At 32.5% G+C, this 20,117-nt stretch overlaps 2 protein-coding genes across 2 annotated transcripts; one reads left to right on the forward strand and one right to left on the reverse strand.

Moving 5' to 3' along the window:
- Positions 1–2,427: 2,427 nt before the first annotated feature.
- Positions 2,428–4,213, forward strand: LOC130956334 (protein JINGUBANG-like). Its single transcript, XM_057883371.1, has 2 exons — positions 2,428–3,114; positions 3,225–4,213. Exons 1-2 carry the CDS (start codon positions 2,567–2,569, stop codon positions 4,099–4,101), a joined length of 1,425 nt encoding a protein of 474 aa, XP_057739354.1. The 5' UTR covers positions 2,428–2,566; the 3' UTR covers positions 4,102–4,213.
- A 7,872-nt stretch (positions 4,214–12,085) lies between these two features.
- On the reverse strand, positions 12,086–19,518 carry LOC130955023 (uncharacterized). Its single transcript, XM_057881798.1, has 15 exons — positions 19,365–19,518; positions 18,856–19,258; positions 18,598–18,775; positions 18,380–18,519; positions 17,151–17,787; positions 16,860–16,960; positions 16,537–16,681; positions 16,384–16,452; positions 16,225–16,270; positions 15,342–15,802; positions 15,136–15,215; positions 14,301–14,436; positions 13,852–14,044; positions 12,817–12,899; positions 12,086–12,592 (listed from the first exon to the last, which is right to left on the reverse strand). Exons 1-15 carry the CDS (start codon positions 19,474–19,476, stop codon positions 12,467–12,469), a joined length of 2,910 nt encoding a protein of 969 aa, XP_057737781.1. The 5' UTR covers positions 19,477–19,518; the 3' UTR covers positions 12,086–12,466.
- Between the last annotated feature and the right edge of the window lie 599 nt (positions 19,519–20,117).

Below are 20,117 nucleotides of genomic sequence, written 5' to 3' on the forward strand. Positions count from 1 at the left end.
CACAAATCTTTTATTAATTAATCTTCAGTCAATATAAATTTTATATTTGTAATTTTTAAATTTTTAAACATATAAATATAAATTTTATATTTGTAATTTTTAAATTTTTAAATATATAAGATTGTATTTACTATTTAATGTCTCTCAACTATAAACTTCACTTAAAGTTAACTCCACTTAATCTTTTATATATATATGTAAGCCATTTTCTAGAACAAAATAATAAAAAAAAAGCCACATCTTTTGGCCAAGTGTCCAATACAAATTTCTAGCCACTCCCGTGACACTAATCTGATGAGTGTCATCCTTGTAATTAACACCATCTAAATTCTTATGATCCTCTTTGCTGTCATTTTGACCTAGCATATGTGAGAAGCGTTTACTCTTATTATTTTTTGTCATTTTAACAATATATGGTTTGATTTTAAGAATCATGCATACTACTATAGCTACGTGACCTTTTATCACTTTTAATATAGCTTCATGAAATGTTTATTATTTGGCAATAAACTATGAGTAATAACTGGCATTTGTTGGTTAATACGTCTCTAAATGTCAGCATCATGTTATTCTTGACATTTTAATTACTTTTCTAGTAAGTTTAACTTTTTTTTCCCTGAAGACCAATTTAGTATATAGATTTTGCCATTTTAAGTTATTAAAAAGATGCCTTTAAACACTTCAATATATAACAAAGGCATCTTCAATAATGCATGGCATTTTCATATATAAATAAATACCTTTACGCAGATACACTATCCATCTCATCTAAGAACTCGGTACAATAATTATATATTATAACAACTATAAGTTTATTTTAATATATAAGAGTCCATTATTATAGTTATAAGTCTTGATTTAGTTTACGTAACTAAAATATTTTTAGTTTATATATAAATACTTAATGAAAGTAGGCATAATTTATACACTTTTTAATTTAGATGTGAGAAGAAAAATACTGTAGAACACATATATGGAGTGTATAGGTGTTTTATGCTATGGTGTTAAGAACAAAAATTGGACCGTCCAATTTTTTAAATACAAATCGGAGGATTCAATTACCTTTACCAAAATTTAAATTTCATCTTTCACACTAATCGGACTGTAGCTTAATTTTTTTTACAAAAAAATTGGTCCAATTTTTTTATTCCTATTTTAAAAAAAGCTGTTTTCACATCCATATCTAACATCCACATTTTCCACAATAATACACAACACACATATTTTTCATATCTAAAAAAATAAGCTTAATTTATATATATGGTGGGAATGTGGGATAGAATTGGAAGGACACCTGCAAGAATCCGGTGAGATAAGTGAAGCCCTAACGCAGCTACTAAAGTCAAAATGTTGGTGAAATGTTTGGTACAAAGAGCTTTTAATATCTACGATTGCTTACCTCAATACTAAAATAATGTAATCTATGATGTGCTTTGCATGGTCCATATGCTTTCTTTTCCGGCAAACGCAATCTATCTTTTGACAATAAAACAATTATGTTTTCTTCAAATGTTATGCTCACGTATTTATTTGTTAATACAAAAATATTATTTATACACTAAAATCAGTCATTAAAATTAACTATTAATATATTTGTGTATAAATATATGTATGATTTAAGTTTTTTTAATGCGTATTTATATTATAGCATGTATTTTATATGGGTAGCTGATTTTAATAGTTAATTTTGATGTACACGTATCATAACTCTTGTAAATACATTATATTAAATGGATATGGAGAATCCACTTTTTCAATACGAGGAGTGCTAGAGGCCAATATTTTTGTTAAATTCTAGTTATTACTTAACCATAAAAAAATTGAATAATTCTATATCATTAGATACAATCTCACACCATTAAAAATATCATTAATAATTAATTAATAATTAAAAATCACAAAATTTGCTGGCCTAAACTTTCTCTTTCAATCCTTTAACCACTGAAAAAACAAAATAAAATTAATAAGAGACTTGGTTTTTGTTATACCATGCATATTGTGTGTGCATGTCCTTTGTTATTAGTTACTCATTAAATTTAAATAACGGAGTTTTTTCTTCTTTTTCTTTTTTGTGAAAAAAAAACAAAGAAAAAGCGTTGTTCTTTGTAATCAAAGAGATATACTTTGTTTTCTTTTTGTTACTAAAAGACTATTTTAAGTGTGTAATTACAAATTCCCAAACAATTTGTTAAAAGTGAAGCTAAATTTAATTTTGAAAAGACGTATACAAAGAAATTGTGATTATCCCGAAGAGAAACAAAAACTCTGTATGTAACCACTAACTAACCAAGCATTACCTCTTCATACCGGACTTACAATACACCACACATTATGTGGCACCGCCACGTGTCCCCAATCACTATTACTCTTCTATTCAACATTCATGCATTTCTCTTCCTTTTATTTATATAACCTCGTAATCCAATCTCACCTCTCCATTCTCTGAAACAAATCTCATCCTTTTCTTCTCCCTCTTCCTCTTCTTCAATTTTTTTAATTATTAATAAGATCTTGATTTAATTCTTAAATTTTTTAAAAACTACAATCAAACACGAAAGTCTCTACCATGTTTGTTGATCCAAGCTCAACGTTACACCGGCCAAAGCTTGGAGTCTTATTGCACTCCGATCTGCCGTCATCACCTCACGTCGACCACGAACACGACCTCCAAAGCGAGGATTCAGACTACTGGAGTCAGCGGCCGAGTAGCGCCTCGGGCGCCACCAGTTCCACCGTCGGTTCTCCATACATGACGTCACCATTGAACTACCAAGGTAACACCTCTCCCTACAACAAATCGCCATGGCTTTTGCCGTCTACGCCACCAAAGCATCTGAAACAGAACTTGATGACGGTGCGAAACGGGCTGGTCGGGTCGCTGGTAAGGGAAGAAGGGCATATATACTCGCTGGCGGTGGCTGGGGACTTGCTGTACACCGGCTCCGATAGCAAGAACATTAGGGTTTGGAAAGATTTGAAGGACTTTACCGGCTTCAAATCAAGAAGCGGTTTAGTTAAGTCTATAATTATTTCCGGCAAAATAATATTCACCGGTCACCAAGACGGAAAGATTAGAATATGGAAGGTGTCCCGAACCAACCCAACCAACCACAGGTAAAAATAACGCAAAAATAAATTTGACTAAATTATTATCTAATAATTTTCAACTATTAACTTCATATGAATTTAACTACTTAGTTTGTTTATAACTAACTCTAAAACAGGCGCATAGGGAGCTTACCGACACTAAGAGAGTACGTGAAGAGCTCCGTGATACCGAAGAGCAAGGGGAGGCACTACGACGCCGTTTCGAGTCTAAGCCTCGACGAGGACCAAGGCCTCTTGTACTCCGCCTCCTGGGACAAAACCGTCAAGGTATGGAGCATTTCCGATTCCAGATTCTTGGAATCCATTGAAGCGCACTCCGACGCCGTCAATGCAGTCGTTGCGGCGTTCGGGTGCTATGTTTTCACCGGATCTGCAGACGGCACGGTGAAGATGTGGCGAAGGGAATACCAAGGGAAGAAAGGGATCACCATGCACGTTCTAGAAGAGGTTTTGTTGGATCATGAGAGTGCCGTCACGGCACTCGCGGTCAACCGGTGGTCCATGGTGCTTTACGGCGGATCTTCCGACGGAGTGGTGAGGTTCTGGGGAATGAGAAGGTGTAACAATAAAAAGCATGGATTCTGTCAGGAGGGAGTGCTGAGAGGGCACAAGCTTGCGGTTCTCTGCGTGGCGGTGGCGGGGAACCTTGTGGTGAGTGGGTCCGCCGATAAGAGCGTTTGCGTGTGGAAGAGAGACGAGGAGAGTGGGAAACACGCGATGCTTTCGGTTCTTAACGGTCACAGTGGACCAGTTAAGTGCATTGCAGCTATACAAGTTGAAGAAGAAGAGGAAAGTTATGGGTGGATGGTGTACACTGGGAGCTTGGACAACTCCGTCAAGGTCTGGCGCGTCTTGGATAACGTGCCGCCGCTTCAGTCGCCGCTGGAAGTCACGGCGGCCCCCGCAAGAATTAGTGTTATTAATAATAACAATAACAGGATAAAGAAAGATTATTATCGTTTCATTAAATCAAAATTAACACGTAATTTATGAATGAATTCTATCATGTTTTTAATTACTTGGTGCAGTAACTAAGTATATTAGCAATTTAGCATACAAAATTTATTGGAAAAGTTTAGGGATAGCATGTAATCAGCAAAAGAAAAGTAAATCATTGGATAAAATTTTACACCAATCTTACACCATTAAAATCATTATTGATGATTACAAATTACAAAAATTACTGCCTCCTAACACTCCTCAAGTTTATTTGTCCCTTTAATCACAATTCCAATCTTTACCCTACTGAATTAAAAGATACCACAGGAAAACAAAACTATAACAAACCTTCAAAGTGTTGTCTAAAATTTTGCCTACTTTTGTCTATAATCTTATCTTTTGAATTTTGTGGAGCCATGAAAAGATAATTAAAACTTCTCTCAAAGTAATCAACATATTATATATCATCTTTAATGATAAATCAAACATATTTTTACAAGTGTGAACCTACAATTGAGCTAAACTAAGTATTGGAAATTTGGAATAACATTCTTGGTTCTCCTTGTTGAGAAGGGCTTAAGATTGCATGGTGTACAAATGGTTTTGTTATTAGTATATGGTCCATTATTGGAGAGGAGGGTGTTATGGTAATTCCAGGTTCCATTAATTGATTGAGACGCATAGAAAGTTACATACTTCATGCATCTGCCCCCAAAGGAAGGGATTATTTGTAGCCTGATATACTGAGAGATAATATTACATACATTCATATATGCATATTCTTGGACATTGGACAACTACTCAACAAAGCTAGGTGCCAAAAACGGAAAAGCTAAGAAAGCAAAACGACATTCTTTGTTTTAATTGCTGACAAAAGAAAGCTTTATGTATGTATTGAAGAGATAAATACCTTAAATATTGCGTTTGAGGAAACGTCAACTCTGGCTATGTAGTATGTACCATGGTTGTGAATGCTATTAGTTTATTCAAAAATGTTATTTGTACACTAAAATCAGCTATCAATATATTTATGTATGTGTAATTTAATTTATTTTTAATATATATTTATATTCTAACATATATTTTATACTATGATTGATTTTGGCGTGCACGTAGACTAACTTGTTTGATGTAATTTATAAGGTTAGTTGTGTTATATTATATACATTATCATCTACAGCTTTTTAATGTATGATTAATCTTGTGTAGCTCTGTAGCTCATTTCTTGAATTTGAAAGGCATAGAATATCCAAACAAGGCACTAACGAAATACAAAATAAATATACCAATAATAAGAGAAAAATGATATTTGTATATACTTTTATATTTTTTTATCTTCCATTTACAATATAAAAGATCATCTTTTATCTCCTCATTTCTTATTAATAACTCTTAATATAAAAAAATAAAAGGTATAAAAAAAAGTTTACATAAAGGTATATATATATCATTCCTCTAATAATAAGACGAAACAAAAAAAAATACTTCTTAAAAATTAACTTGTTATTAAAAATAAAAAAATAAAAAATAAAATATTCTTAAATTTTAAACTTTAATAAATTTTAATTTTAAATTATTGATATAAATTATTAAATATGATAAATAAAAACTAAAATTTATTTAATTAATAAAGAGTGCAACAATCGTTAAAAATATTTGAATTTTTGCAATATCCTGTGTATTGGACTGATGAATTGGGTTACATAGGCCCATAACTTTTCACGCAACATCTAGAAAGCAACTCTTATTTAAGCCCATAATCCTTTTTTCCATGACTAAAAACACATATGCTCATGACCAAAAAATAAAAAAAATAAAAATAAAACACATGCTATTTTATTTTTGGAGCGCGCTACACATCCATGTAACCATGTAGCCAACTTGGCCCAAAACCAAATAGAGTCACGTGCATTAATGACGAGTGAAAATTTCTTCTTCTTCTTCTTTCAAATTCATGTATACCTCCTCCTCCTCTTCCTTCTTCTTTACGCACACAGATTCTTCTTCTGCTTCTCCTCATCCTCCTTATCTTCTTCTTCTTCTTCTCGTCTTTTGTTATCGTCATCACCAACAACACCAACATTTTGCTAATGGATTATTTTTTCAATCGAATTGAATGGAATGCAATTGTTAAATTGAACTGAATTGAATTGAATGGATGTAGATGTTTTGAATCTGAATTGAATTGATAATATCTAAATTGTAAATAGAGGTGTTTCAAATTTAATTTCATATAATGGATTATGTTTTGTTTACTGAGTATAATCAGGTGAACCGAAATGGTCAAGACCACTGAACCGAACACCAATCATGTGCTGAATAAATGTAATAAGCATTCAATCAGTAAAAAAAATATTTCTGCATGCACAAGGACTCAACTGAACACATTAACAATCAAGTGAATCAAAATGAACAACTCCACTTAACCGAGCAAAATGTTGGTGTTGTTGGTGATGATTATAACGAAAGAAGAAGAAGAAGAAGACTACATGCGCGAATTTGAAAGAAGAAGGAGGAGGAGAAATATTATTCTTGTTGATTGAAAGTTGATCACCATTTATTTACCACATGAACATTGTTCGGTTCGGTGGCCTTTGTGATTTTGATTCACCAGATGAATGTTGTTTGGTTCGGTGGCCTCCTTTTACTTTGTTCAGTGTTTAAGATTATTGTGATAGCATGCAGCAATCATTTCTTAGTTGTCTCAACATAATAACCTCATTCAACTGATTTGAAGTTGAATAATTCATTGTTTCAATTCAAAAGTCCTGATCGAAGATGAAAACGAAAAAGAAGAAGAACGACGAAGCTAATTAGGTTGAAGTCAATCCAGATCCATAACGAAGAACGCGAGTAGAGAAGAAGAAGAAGAACAAAAAAGAAAACGCGAGTAGAGGAAAACAGCGAAGCCTATAACGTAAGCAGAGAAAAAGAAGAAGAAGAAGGTTTAAGTTGCAGCAAAAGGTTTACGTTGAGTAAAGGTCATAGAAAGTTTATATTATATGTAATGCGTGAATTACAAACGATTTGGAGATTAGAGGAAGCGTGTATAACTAAAACAACTTTGATAATATCCATGTATTTTTTACATAAATGTAAAATTTTTTTGTCTATCTTTTATTTTTCCTTTTGGACTTCTTCACTTTCTCACTTTCTCTTAAGAAGAAAGCAACTCTTCTCCCAACCAAAAAGAGAAAAAATTAAAGGAAACAAGTCGATCTTCTAAAAAGCATGGTCTTGCAAGTTGTATATCTTCAAATGAATCACATCAAAACATGATTATTTTGAAGATTGTAACTCGGTTGTTAATATATTACATTATTATGAAGGCATTGCTGAATTTGTCCAATTTATACTTTGCTGTCATTTTTGTTCATTCCTTCTAGCTAGAGAGATGGCGTAGAGACCACATTATCATTATTTGATAATTGATACGAGATTCTGATGCTGAAATTAAACCGGAAATGGATGATAGAAAATTTGTTTTGTTTTTCTTTTTATCATTTAACTCTTTTGGCACAATTTTTTTTCCAAAAATAGTAGGTTATATTTCATTAATTATTGAAAAATAAAATATAAAGATGTCTAAAAGTAGGACAGTATAATAAATGGTGAAGATTTTTCAAAACAATACACTGAAGGTATTCATCCAACGGTGCATGGTCAAAAAACGAAAAAAAATCCTAAAGAAGAAAGAATGATAAATCAAATTGAATGAAACTAAGAGTTTGCCTCATGGAGCAACTTGACAGAGCTTACTAGAATGGCAGACGGCATTGAAATAGAACCTTCAAAAATTAACTGGTTGCGAGCTTTCCATTAGTTCCAGCAAATGATGGCAAGCAATTGAGGATTACGGTCAGCATTCTTCAACGGATTAAGCATCTCTGTTGATGCAGTCCACCATGTCCAAAAGTCGTTAGAATTCTGAAGGGAAAGACAGTCACGAAGATAACTCTAAGACCATATTTCTTTAATTTTAGAGCAATCGATCAAACAATGAGTGACTGTTTCTGTTGTTTTATGACAGCAGGGGAATATTGGCGATATAGATGGGATGGGGTGATGAATCTGAGCAAGTACGAAAAGCCGGCCATAGAGAGAATTTTGTGAGGCAAGTTCAACTTCCATAGATCAATCCACGACTTTTTCTGTTGTATATAATTAGGGCAAAGCTCTAGAGGTGGATGGTAAAATAAATAGCCAATTTTATAACCTGAAATTGTATCACCAATAAAATTTATAATTTTAGACCAATACTTAATCATTAAACATACTTTTATATATAATATCTAAAAAGTACAGGGTTAATTGAATCTTAGATCTTAAATCTAAATTTTAAACTCTCAATTCTAAATTTTAATCTTAAATTTTAATAATATAATAATAAAATATTAATTAATATTAGTAAAAAATTATAACTTTTTGATATTTTTTTAATTACATAATATTATCTAAATAATTTTTTTGAGCTCAGCGGTTCAAATCAAATTTTTAAGATGAACTACTATTGAAGATACATAATTTCTTTTTTTGTTATTGTTGTTTTTTTATTTTTTATTTTTATTTTACTAAGGTTAGCATGTTTGCAAAATATCCATTGAGATAGTTTCCATTATTAATTGTTAATTAATTAATTAATAATTAATTATGATACTGATACCTACAAACAAGCCAATTTAGTCCTTGTCTTCATGATAGTTATGGTAGCCATTTAGTAATGAATGAAAAACATTAAATATCCATGTATATTCCTATGCCAAACCTGATATTTTCTAGGACGACTGACAAAATATCCAGGCTAGAAAAACACTTTAACATTGACCTCTTGAAATATCTAAACTTCCAAGCTAAAAAGCATGGATACTAAAATGAAAGAAAAATATATAACAAGATGGGGTATTGAAATTTGAAAAACAAAAAACGGCGGATATATATTCATCACTTTGTACATTTTCTTTCATATTATGCTTATAATCCTTAAATTCACTTTGTACATTTTCTTACTTTTTTTTTCCTTCTCTTCTGATCTGTATTCAAAATCAATTGTCTAATTAAAAGCAGGACTAAATCCCTACCGTAGTTCTTCAGATTCACGATTTTTACTATTTTAATCTTTCGGATTTAAAATTTACTATACTGGTCCCCGAAATTCAGTTCTATGAGCCATATTAATCCCTGGTCCTTTTCAATTTGAGTCAACGAATGAAATGCTAAACTAGTTCAGCTCAGACTTGCCAAGCTAGACACATAGTTAAATAGCGTCTTTTAGTTTTAGATCCTAAATGAGACAAAAACGAAGTCATTTTGGAGAATGAATGGAAATATAATGATTTACACATCATATAAACTCTTCTTCCTCTTCTAGTTTTTGCCATGTTCAAGTGCCAAAATAAAACGACTTTGTTTAGCTATGTGTACAGTATAGTAAGTCAGAGCCAATTCATTACTTAGTTTGCTTGATTCAATAGTAAAAAAGGTCTAAAGACTAATATCGTACCCAAAAATGACCAGGATCAGTATAAATAATTTTAAATTTGAGAAACTAAAATGATATAAATTGTGAATACGAGGGACTAATTTAAAAATTTAGTGTTAAAAACAGAGGTCAATAATAATGTAGATTCATTTTTTGGTTAATGTCCACTTGTGCATGCATAAGTGTGTTGTCTGAACAACAAGTTCTCTAATATTTCAGTGAATGCAAACTTAAATTATGAATTAAGATGAAAATAACTTAACTTAAAACTTTTATGTTTTGCATAGCTAAATAACAAATCTTTTATTATATTTTATTAGTTCTTTAAAATAAAAAATAGAAAAAAGAAAGTTTTCAGTGTAAAACATGATCCCTTATCATGTATAGAAATTTCCACCTTTTTTGATAATTTTATTAATTAACTTCAATTATCACCAAAACATCCTTTTAAGGATATGGTTGGGATGAAAATTTTCAGTTACTAATTACAAACTTTGGAAGGAAAAAATGCCAATTACTGAAAACTACACGAATAGTTTTTCAGTTTCTTGCTTGGTGATTGTAATTGGATTATCCAATAAAGTAAGAGCAACTAATTAAATCAATGACGTTATAGTTTCTACTTTCTATAATATACGTATAATGTTGTTCTCTATCTGAGAATCTAAAAGTGAATACCAGAGAACTTTCATCAAGATTTAAGGGTGAAAAATCATAATTCAGATATTGGAGTAGGAGTTATATAAACATAGTAGTTTTCATAATAACAGAATTTTCGTTACAATTTTCTTAGTCTATGGCATATACATATAGATAGAATGAACAAGACATGTTTAGCAATTAATTAATCAGCAAGGAACAAATCTATCCATAAGCAAAGACACAGTTTCCTCTGACATGGTTGATACCTCTCTCGGAACAGCCACCATCTCCTTTTGAGATTCCCTTTTCATTGCTTTCTCTTCTTTAGCTTTATTATTGGGTGCCACTACTTTCTCTCTAAGCTTTGTTAACTCCCACATCCATGCTTCTACCATTGCAGACATTTTTTTTTGTGGCAAATCACTTGAGAGTTTTCTCTTATTTGTTGAGAGCTTTGTTTTCTGTTTTGAAATGAAGGTTGGAATGCAAATGGTATGGTTTATATAAGGGAATGAATAGGAATAGGAATCGGAATAGGAATAATAGGAATAGGAATCTTGGGATATACTCAAAATCTAGAATATATATTGGCTGCCTAATGCAAATTTTTCATGAGTGGTGGATATTCATTCAATTTCATGATTTTCTCATCTTGTCACATGTGGCATCGTGGAAGAATCCATAGCCTATTACAATCTAGTTAAAAATCTTGCTACAAACTCTTATTATTATTATTATTATTATTATTGAGAGAGTCAATAATGCATTGATGATTATTTGATATCAACAATGCTATATGGTCAGCAAATATTATTATTTTGAGTCAATACTTGGCTAACAATAATTTGCACCTATATTTATAGGAGTTTGCACACAAGAAACACATAATTTATACATATATTTACCAAAGTTTATATAGACGAGTCAATACATTTTGTACCTATATTAACATTTGCAAAATTGATTTTCGCTGGAATGAAAAAGACATATATGGTAGAATCGTAACCATAGAATACGGCCCTAATCGAAATGCATACATCTGTCTCATATACTATGGAGATGGTGAGAAAAGATATATTTTACACCCCAGAGGGGCTATAATTGGAGATACCATTGTTTCTGGTACAGAAGCGTGAATTAATAAAATTTATTTGTTAATGACAATTTGATGTTTATGCTACCAAATACTGGTCAAAATTGCTAAACTCTGCTAGCTCTAAAGAGTTTCTGATTTGATATATATTAGCCATTCATAAACAGTTACAACAACAACAAAGTCGAATCTGTTATGTGTGTCGCCTATATGAATTAAACGATGTTATCGCATCATGTCATATATTATATTTGTGATAGAAATTTAGGTATAGTTAACTTCATGTGAAGTTGATAGTCGAGAATCGCTAAATAATTTGACAAGTTTGATTAAATAGTAAATTGTCATCTAACATCTCTCAATTATCAATTTCACATGAAATTAACTGCACCTGAGTTTTCACCTATATTTGTAATAAACTCATTTATGTTTAGGCCTCATAAGATCAACTCATTCAAAATCTTCTTAGATCTTCAACAATTAAAAATGAAGTGTCGTGAGGGAAAAAAGAAGCAAGTAATAACAAAAGATAAGTCTTTAGTGAGTTTAATGTTAACAATGCAAGCTGATTAAGAGTTTTTTTGGCATGCATTGGTTTGGTCCCCCCATTGGTCAAGAAAGGAAAATTCTTGATTTCAATTAGGACAAATTAAACATAGGAAGTGACAAGTGAGAGCCACAAAATGAAGAGGGTGGTGGTGAAACAGGACAACCTAATGGTCCTGTTTTTGTGCTGTCAAAGTGTGCAAGTGCATGTATATGAGTTTGAGAAGAAAACGTGCTTCTTTTACAAGCATACATTCATACATACATACATACCCTCTTTCCACCCGCTTTCTATCATTTGTTTGTTTCTTGCAGTCATTACATAGCCTTAAATACCAAATTTATGAACGAATAAAGAATATTCATTAGAAGCATTTCACTCTGTCACAATACAAAAATCTTGATAATCAACAAGATAAATGATTTTTCTGTACATAATCTAAGTTTACAAAACTACGCCCTATGTTCCCAAGATGTAAATTAAAACAAAAACCATTGATCATGGCAGCTTTTCTTGCTTAAAGAATGAATAGTAGCCAGCAAATAAAGCCATATATCAATGGCACCACTAGAGGGGGAAAAATGGTCTTGTCTTCCTACTATGACGATCTGATCTTTAGCATAAGTGACACATTCGATAGGATGGCCAACAAGGAGGTCTATACAGGTTGGTGAACATGCATATTCTCATGAACACTCATGACAACATTCCGCAACTCCGGAAATATAGATATAAGTAGAAGTTCAAGGATTGCATAAGCAAGTTGCTTCACACATATAGAAGACTAGAATGAAACAAGACACATCATAATTGTTAGTTTAGATTAAGATAAGCAAAATGCACAAGTAGACAAAACAAAAAGACAAAGCATAGAAAGAAGTTAACTTATATGAAGTGTTGAATATAATACTATTTATGTTCTTTACCCTACGGTTTAAACTCTAATTAAGAAGAGATAGTTCATAAATAACACAAACAAGTGAATGCAATAATGGCAAAGAGCTTAACCTGGCTAAAGTAATATATGTCACTGGCGCAACGTCTATATTGTTTCGCACCAATTAAGCTCACCAAGGCTGCCGGAGCTCCATCTGATAAAAATGAAGGCAACTTTATATTTTATAATATGACAAGTTGCGGTTATTTGAATCATGAGAATGGAAATGCTGTTCGATTCAACTCTGAGAATGTTCTTAAGTATAACCCGAAAAATTAATTTATAAACAATGAGTGACATAACATTTTAAAAGGTTCCTCCGCGACAATGAAACCAGTTGCTTATAGGGCTGAAAGTGAGCCGAGCTAAGTCGAGCTAGACCAAGCTCAAGCTCGGCTCACAAAAATTGAGCTTGGCTCACGGCTCGACTCATTAACATCGAGCCTATTTTTTAAGCTCAAGCTCGGCTCACCGAAAGCTCACGAGCTGGCTCGAGCTCACGAGCTGGCTCAAATAAGAGAAACATAAATACATAATCTATAATTCTATATCAGTAAATTATAACTTATATATTTTAAAAAATATTTGAAAAGATCAATTTTATATATTGTTTATGTATCAATAAATTATAAATTTTTTATTTATGTCCTATATTAAAATTATATGTAAAAAATAAATATAAATATTAAATAATTAAGATTGTTATAATATATATATATATATATATATATAATCGAGCCAGCTCACGAGCTAATGAGCTGAGCTTATCCAAGCTCAAACTTGACTCATTTAATTTATGAGCTCAATTCCAGGTTCAAGCTTGGCTCACCAGCTCACGAGCTTAGCTTATCGAGCTGTTAACGAGTCGAGCTCGAGTTGGCTCATGAGCTGGCTTGACTCACTTCCAGCCCTAGTTGCTTATAAGATTTTCATAACATTTTAATAAGTTCAAGAGGAAACCTCTCAAACTTGTAAGATTAATAAAATCAGTAGGAAAACATTTTTGTCTCCTTTTAACAGGGATACAAGTTTGAAGAAAATAAGGGGGAAAAGAAGTGCAAACAGACTATCTAAGAGAATTTCAAAAGAATTAACAAAGGACTAACCAAAGAGCAGTTTCTTGAGTTCACTTGCTCTACGAGCAGCTTCAAGCTGTTGCTCGAAAGACCCTGACTCTGTTCTTGGAATCTTGCTTCCAACAGATTCATTTGTTTCTTGCAATGGCTTTTGATCAATTCCATCCATTAATATCTGGGCTGTCCGTACTCTTAGGAAAAAGGTACCTCCAGGCCACAGGATCTGCATTTGATCAAACCACTTAAAAAATGGAACACTACCACAAGAAATTGTTAGCTATTTTTTCCATTCTACTTCTTTTTTTTCCTGGATAGAGTTACAGTGACCGATGTTCAAGTAAGTAAGTGTCTGTTTGATAACATCAATGTTATTATTGTCATGTATTCATCTTATGTCACTGTGTTATAAGTTAAAACTTAAAAAGGGTACAAAAAATCGAGAGTGTGAAAATTTTAAAATAATGCTGAATAATCTTTACATCTTGGAGCCACCGAATCCCCTGGGCAATGGTATCCTCTCTCCGAAGCCAATGGATCTCTCTTAGAATCCAATCATCAATAGCATCTTCCATTACCAACTGTAATATCTGCTTTGATATCCAAAAGACTTGTCTTCTGCAACAAAAATCAACTAGCACTAACAATTAATAATTGTTTTGATCTTACAATATCTTAACATAAGCATATTAAATTTATAATCTTGATGCTATCTTAATTATAGAAATAGAAGGCATTTTAAATGAAAAGGTCGATTGAAATCTAGTATGAGTCATACCACTACGTTTATTATATACAAAAGACGGTTATAATTGAACAACAAAAATACTTAAAAGATAATTTGAAATTTACAAATACGATGAATGTGTTTAAATCGAATATAATATCCTAACAAATCTGTTCTCCATCAATTATATCTTCAGATTTAACTCATGACATGACATAATGATTGTTTAAACCATGTAATTGATTCCACCTAGTAAGCTACAAGATTTTGAAATCTATTTAAGCCCTAGCTTATTTAGGCACATGGTGGATAAAACATGAAGTTACATAAGTAAATTATGGTAAATGATTCTTGATAGCACCATCATCCAAGTGAAACTGAAAAGAAAGCTATTTTGTTACAACTTTCTCATAAACAACCAGGAAGAATAAGTTTTGGATAAAAGCTATGAAAAAATTACATCATATCTCTTTTATTTGTTTATTTCTCATAACATCAAACAAATAACCGTATAGGCAGTAAACTAAACATAGTTCAATTACAGTAACTGACTTGAAAATTTTGAAATACAAGATAGAGAATTAATATACCTTAACCAACCTCTTCTCTTAAGCTGAAATACATTATCAACCAGATTCAAAATAGGGACACTCACGTTAGGTGGAGTCCACTGCAAAAATGGTTAAAGTAAGTGTCTGCAATTAATGTTTAAATCTAAGCATACAAACAATGATAAGTAACAATAATTTAGCATATTATACCCTTGTCAACAAAGATGTGAAGTGCAGAAACATACCTCAGGTGGCACTCTAACTCGATCCTCCAAATTATCATGAGCCGGAGTGAAATTTGTAGGTGGAAGATCCTTGCCAACCCTACTTTCCATTGTTGAGTCATTTTTTCTATCTGGATCCAAGATGGTAGACTCTTTACTATGGTTTATTACCTGTGGTGAACAACCCTTTGAGTTCAAGTCATTGTCAAAACGCCACCTAATATCTTCTGATATTTCACCATCAAAATTAGTTTCTTTGTCACCTTCTTCATTATCAGAGGTTGCTGCACTTTCTGCAGAAATCTGCCTAGAAATGCTACTATCAATTTCAACATTAGTATTCCAGGACGTGTTTGAGTTCCATGCGGCTGATGCACAAGTTTCAGCAGTAGGGGGCGACGAACCAACGACCTTTTGTAAGAAACCACTTGACACACCTTTAAACTGGCGCATAATATCATCAACAGCATCATCAACGTTTACTGCAAATATATAAATTAGTTCAAAACATTACATATGGAATTAGTAATACATAGGACACGCCCAATCTAAAACCTTAGATTAGGATTAATTTAATATGATGAAAAAGCAACGAGTGGCTGATGAAAGGTTCTGAAAAAATGGCACCTTAAATTTCAGTACAATCTTCTGATTAAGCCATTAATGGAAACACTATTCTAATTTCAGGATATGTAAAAATTCATTAGGAGGATTTTCTAAAATAAAATAAAGCTAGATTTAATAACAACAAACAAATATCCATATTAAATAATAACAAATGAATATTCATATTAAAAAAAAATATTGCAATAAAAATTCCACAACTCATTCACCATTATAATAGCAAAAAGAGAACCCAATTCATAACTGCAACAAACATTCAAAATTTTAAAACTATATATACCTGCTAAGGTTCTCATCATTGATGAAGATTGTCCAAAAGAATAGTTCTTCAGTCAAAGGATACGAACAAAAAATAGTTTGTTAGGTTGTTATCTTTCACATTGTGCCAATAAAACTCGCTATTATGAAGTTATGGTAAGAATTCTAGGAAGATGCAGACCTTTGAGGAAGCACTCAAAAAATCCCATACTTCATGTTGTTCAGCAACATTAGGTATTGATAGGAGATCCTAAAGCGGATGCATTAATCTAGTTATTGGAAAATTACAAAGGAAATATTTCTTTAAAGAGTTGTAGTCAAGGAATGAGAATACCTGGAGATATTTATCCAGTCGAATACAACGTTGATGGACAAAGGCATCCTCTATGCTTGAGGAAAAAATCCTTTTTGGAGGCAATTGTAGCGTATAATTAGGAATTTCTTTTAGATATCTATGCAAGCGCTCAAAATTCCTGTATCTGGATGTTAACAAAAAGAAAGTTTGGTTAATTGATGTCAGGCCACAAATATAAATAGGGAATGATTTTGAAACTCATCATATGCATTCACTTTGTTTGGAAAACATAAAATTTAAAACGACTATGGCATATGCACTTAAACTATTATAGAAATGAATGAAAGAAGCAAACTTTCTACCTTCTTTTTACAAACCATGTTTTCTCTATTCCATCAGTCACTGCAATTGAATAAACAGCAAAAGATGTAGACCCTAGTTTCTCAAAATATGCTCCTATTACCTACAACATACAAGTAGCAATAAATAACAATCGAACTAAATAAAAACAAGTACTCGTGGTGCAAAGAAGTTCCATCTATAAAACCTAAATTAGTTGTTATTTGTAAAAGCATACAACAATCAAATTCATAGGCAATTTGAAAATAGTATATGCTTTATCAGCTATAACTTTTACAATCTAAATTGCATACCCGACATCGAGGCTTTGGAACAGATTGTCCCTCTCTTCTAACAGCAGTGTCATAACCACTCTTAACACGAGTGATCTCACCATGCTTCTCATTTTCTGAGATATGTAACTCTGACATTGTGGACCCTGCTTTAACAGGTTGGATTTCCAAGCCAGAAGTGCTGTTGGATCTCATGAGTTTTCTTTTATACTTATTGGAAACGGGATCCTTCATATCCTTCACTTCATCAATTCGATGTCCGGCTTCAAGAGATAACTCCTTGTCCTGGTTTGGTGAAGATTCTGCTCTTTGTGGGCTTCCAGCATAAAACTGGGGATCTAAACTGGTTGTATGTACTGGATAAAGTGAAGGCTTTCCTTCTGAATTCTTTCTCGTTTTGTAATCCCTTCCTTTTGTCCACAAGTTCTCAAGATTTTCAGGCATAAGAACTTCGGTTCTTCTTTGAGTTGCGGCGTCCAGCAGTTGTGCCCATTCTGCAGAGGCGGGATGATTATCATGTCCACCTCCAGAAGCAACAGAATGGCCATGATTATGAGTGGATATATTAGTTGACAGACCACCATTACCACCACCAGTCAAATTTGCACCATCATCGTTAATGACAAGTAGAACAGACTCAATAATCTCATTGATGTACCTGAGCATTAAGAAAAGTATATTTTACAAATGAAATTACATTGAATTGTAAAAAAATAAGGGGGAAAAATGGTCCAAACTATAACACCATTTGCATTTTGTGGTCCAATAACTTACTGCTAAAGTTATAGAATGTGATAATATTTTTAAACATTCAATTTTGTTTAGCAGGGAATTGATCATTGCAAATGATGCATGGGAAACACCGAAAAGACTCACTATTAGCCTCATTATTAAGTCTTATTAGACTTCTTCACAAATATGTTGTTATCATGAACTAATTTTGCCTCGTGTGTTCTTGCTGATCCTCTTCCTATCGGCATGGTGATACCAAATATGCCCAATCCTCCTAATATTTCTCCTTTTGGCCTCTGCTTACTTGTTCAAATTTGTTAAACTTGTCGCTTCTTATAAGTTCTAGCTACAAACCTATAATATATACCAAGGCCAATCCAAAATCCTAACACCTCCGACCCTCAAAAGTACCAAATAAAGAGGCAATCAAACACAGTAAGAATTATTATAGCTAATCTTTCTAACAAGAGAAGCTCAAAGTAAATGAAAAAAATGAGATCAGATATTCAACAACATACGCAGGGCTAGCCAAATTCATAACAGGTTGCATCACCAAGCAAGTCAAAATTTCCCGGGCTATAGATCGAATTACAGGACATTGAGCTTCTTGTGGTCTCAGAATTGTAGCTAATACCCCACTCATTAGCCGCTGAAGAACCTATAAAAGGAGAAACTATAAGAAAAAGTATGAGACATATTTCTCAAAAATAGACAACATGGGACACTGTACTCACACCTTGTACTCACTCTCTGGAGATATTAGTGCTGGATGGAGCTCCTTAGAATTCAACAAATGCAACCTCAATCTTTGATCCCTTTCCTCAGAAGACAGCGTTAGCATAACATTAACACCAATGGCTGCTTGGTTTCTTCTAAAAAGGTCTATGTGATCACCTATTAAATCAACTATGTCCCTGGAATGTAAGCGAAATAGAACTTACTAACTTGCACATAATTACTAGAAGCAAGTATAGAAGGGGATAAAATCAAACACCTTGTGAGCAAGTCGACAAGGTTCATGTCTTTAACCCTCATTGTCACTTCAGCAATAGCATCCATGATTATGTCACGTATCTGCTCAGGAAACTCTAAATCCGGAGTGATGTCTGCATACCACATATTCATGACGAAATCTTTCAATATCAAATCCAAAAAATCATTCAAGGCGGCTTCTATGAGAGGAGAATCGATCTTTTTCCTCCATTTCGGCGGTGGAGGCGAAGTAGAGAGGCGTGCATCGTCTATGGACAACTGTTTCCTCTCCAAATGAGAAAGATATGTGTGCGGTTTAGGCGGTTCGAGCCTCCATCGAAATTCCACCTTGTTCAAGAGAATACGCAGAGCAACAACACACAAAATAGCGACTGGTACATTCATCCACATTGATTTACTCGTATCTATTTCGAGAATCGAAGAACATGATATGATAACAAATGTGAATCAAAGACTCCAAATCTATAGGCATTATAAAAGAAAGAAATGAAAACGGAATGCATGGCTTACTAGTTAAGAAATAGGAAATGGCGAATACGCAAAGAGACCACCAGAGAAAACGAAGTTTTGCCTCTTCAATGAGATCGTAGATGTCATCCATTGATGGCATATCTTTAACCATCTTCTTCTTCTTCGTCTTCGTCTTCTTCTTCTTCTTCTCTGTTATTTGATTTCCCTCTGAAATATATTACGTATAAAGTCGCAGCGATAACCTCGCTCTTTTGTTGGCTTTGAAGGAGTTCACTTTGTCCACCTAATCTAATATTATACTTATTAATTATTATTCAATTATTTTCTCCCTTTTTTAATATAAAAGATTATCCAGTTATCAAAAACAACAAATGTAATTAAATAATTATATAAAACATTTTATAAGCACATGAAAATCAAACTCCCATTAGTTTGTGATTACTTTTGTTAAGTTATCGGTCAGAAAGTGGTGCTGTTAACATCAACGCAATCAAAGACATTTTTATGAATGGAGTAATAACATATATTAAGTTGTGTGTTACTTACTTACTTTATGTGGATAACTTAGAAGTTACAACTAAATAATCAGTTTATATAGTTTTAGCCAAACATAGTCTTCTTAAAAGGGAATATATGGGCTGCTACTATTAGTAATTTGGTAATTTTAAAGTTCAAAAATACGTTGAACGTTCCTTGAAAAATTCATCTATGTAATTTTTATATTTTACATATAACTAGCAAATTAGTCACATAAAATAATATATATATATATATATATATATATATATATAT

The sequence above is a fragment of the Arachis stenosperma genome, chromosome 10 (assembly GCF_014773155.1).
Source record: "Arachis stenosperma cultivar V10309 chromosome 10, arast.V10309.gnm1.PFL2, whole genome shotgun sequence".
Lineage (NCBI taxonomy): Eukaryota > Viridiplantae > Streptophyta > Magnoliopsida > Fabales > Fabaceae > Arachis > Arachis stenosperma.

Excerpts from the sequence above, each read along its gene's own strand:
- LOC130956334 (XM_057883371.1), top strand. The coding sequence starts at position 2,567 with ATGTTTGTTGATCCAAGCTCAACGTTACACCGGCCAAAGCTTGGAGTC. Across the intron at positions 3,115-3,224 it reads ACCAACCCAACCAACCACAG|GCGCATAGGGAGCTTACCGA; the intron begins GTAAAAATAACG and ends ACTCTAAAACAG.
- LOC130955023 (XM_057881798.1), bottom strand. The coding sequence starts at position 19,476 with ATGGTTAAAGATATGCCATCAATGGATGACATCTACGATCTCATTGAA. Across the intron at positions 16,271-16,383 it reads TTTTGAGTGCTTCCTCAAAG|AACTATTCTTTTGGACAATC; the intron begins GTCTGCATCTTC and ends CTTTGACTGAAG. Across the intron at positions 12,593-12,816 it reads ACATATATTACTTTAGCCAG|TCTTCTATATGTGTGAAGCA; the intron begins GTTAAGCTCTTT and ends GTTTCATTCTAG.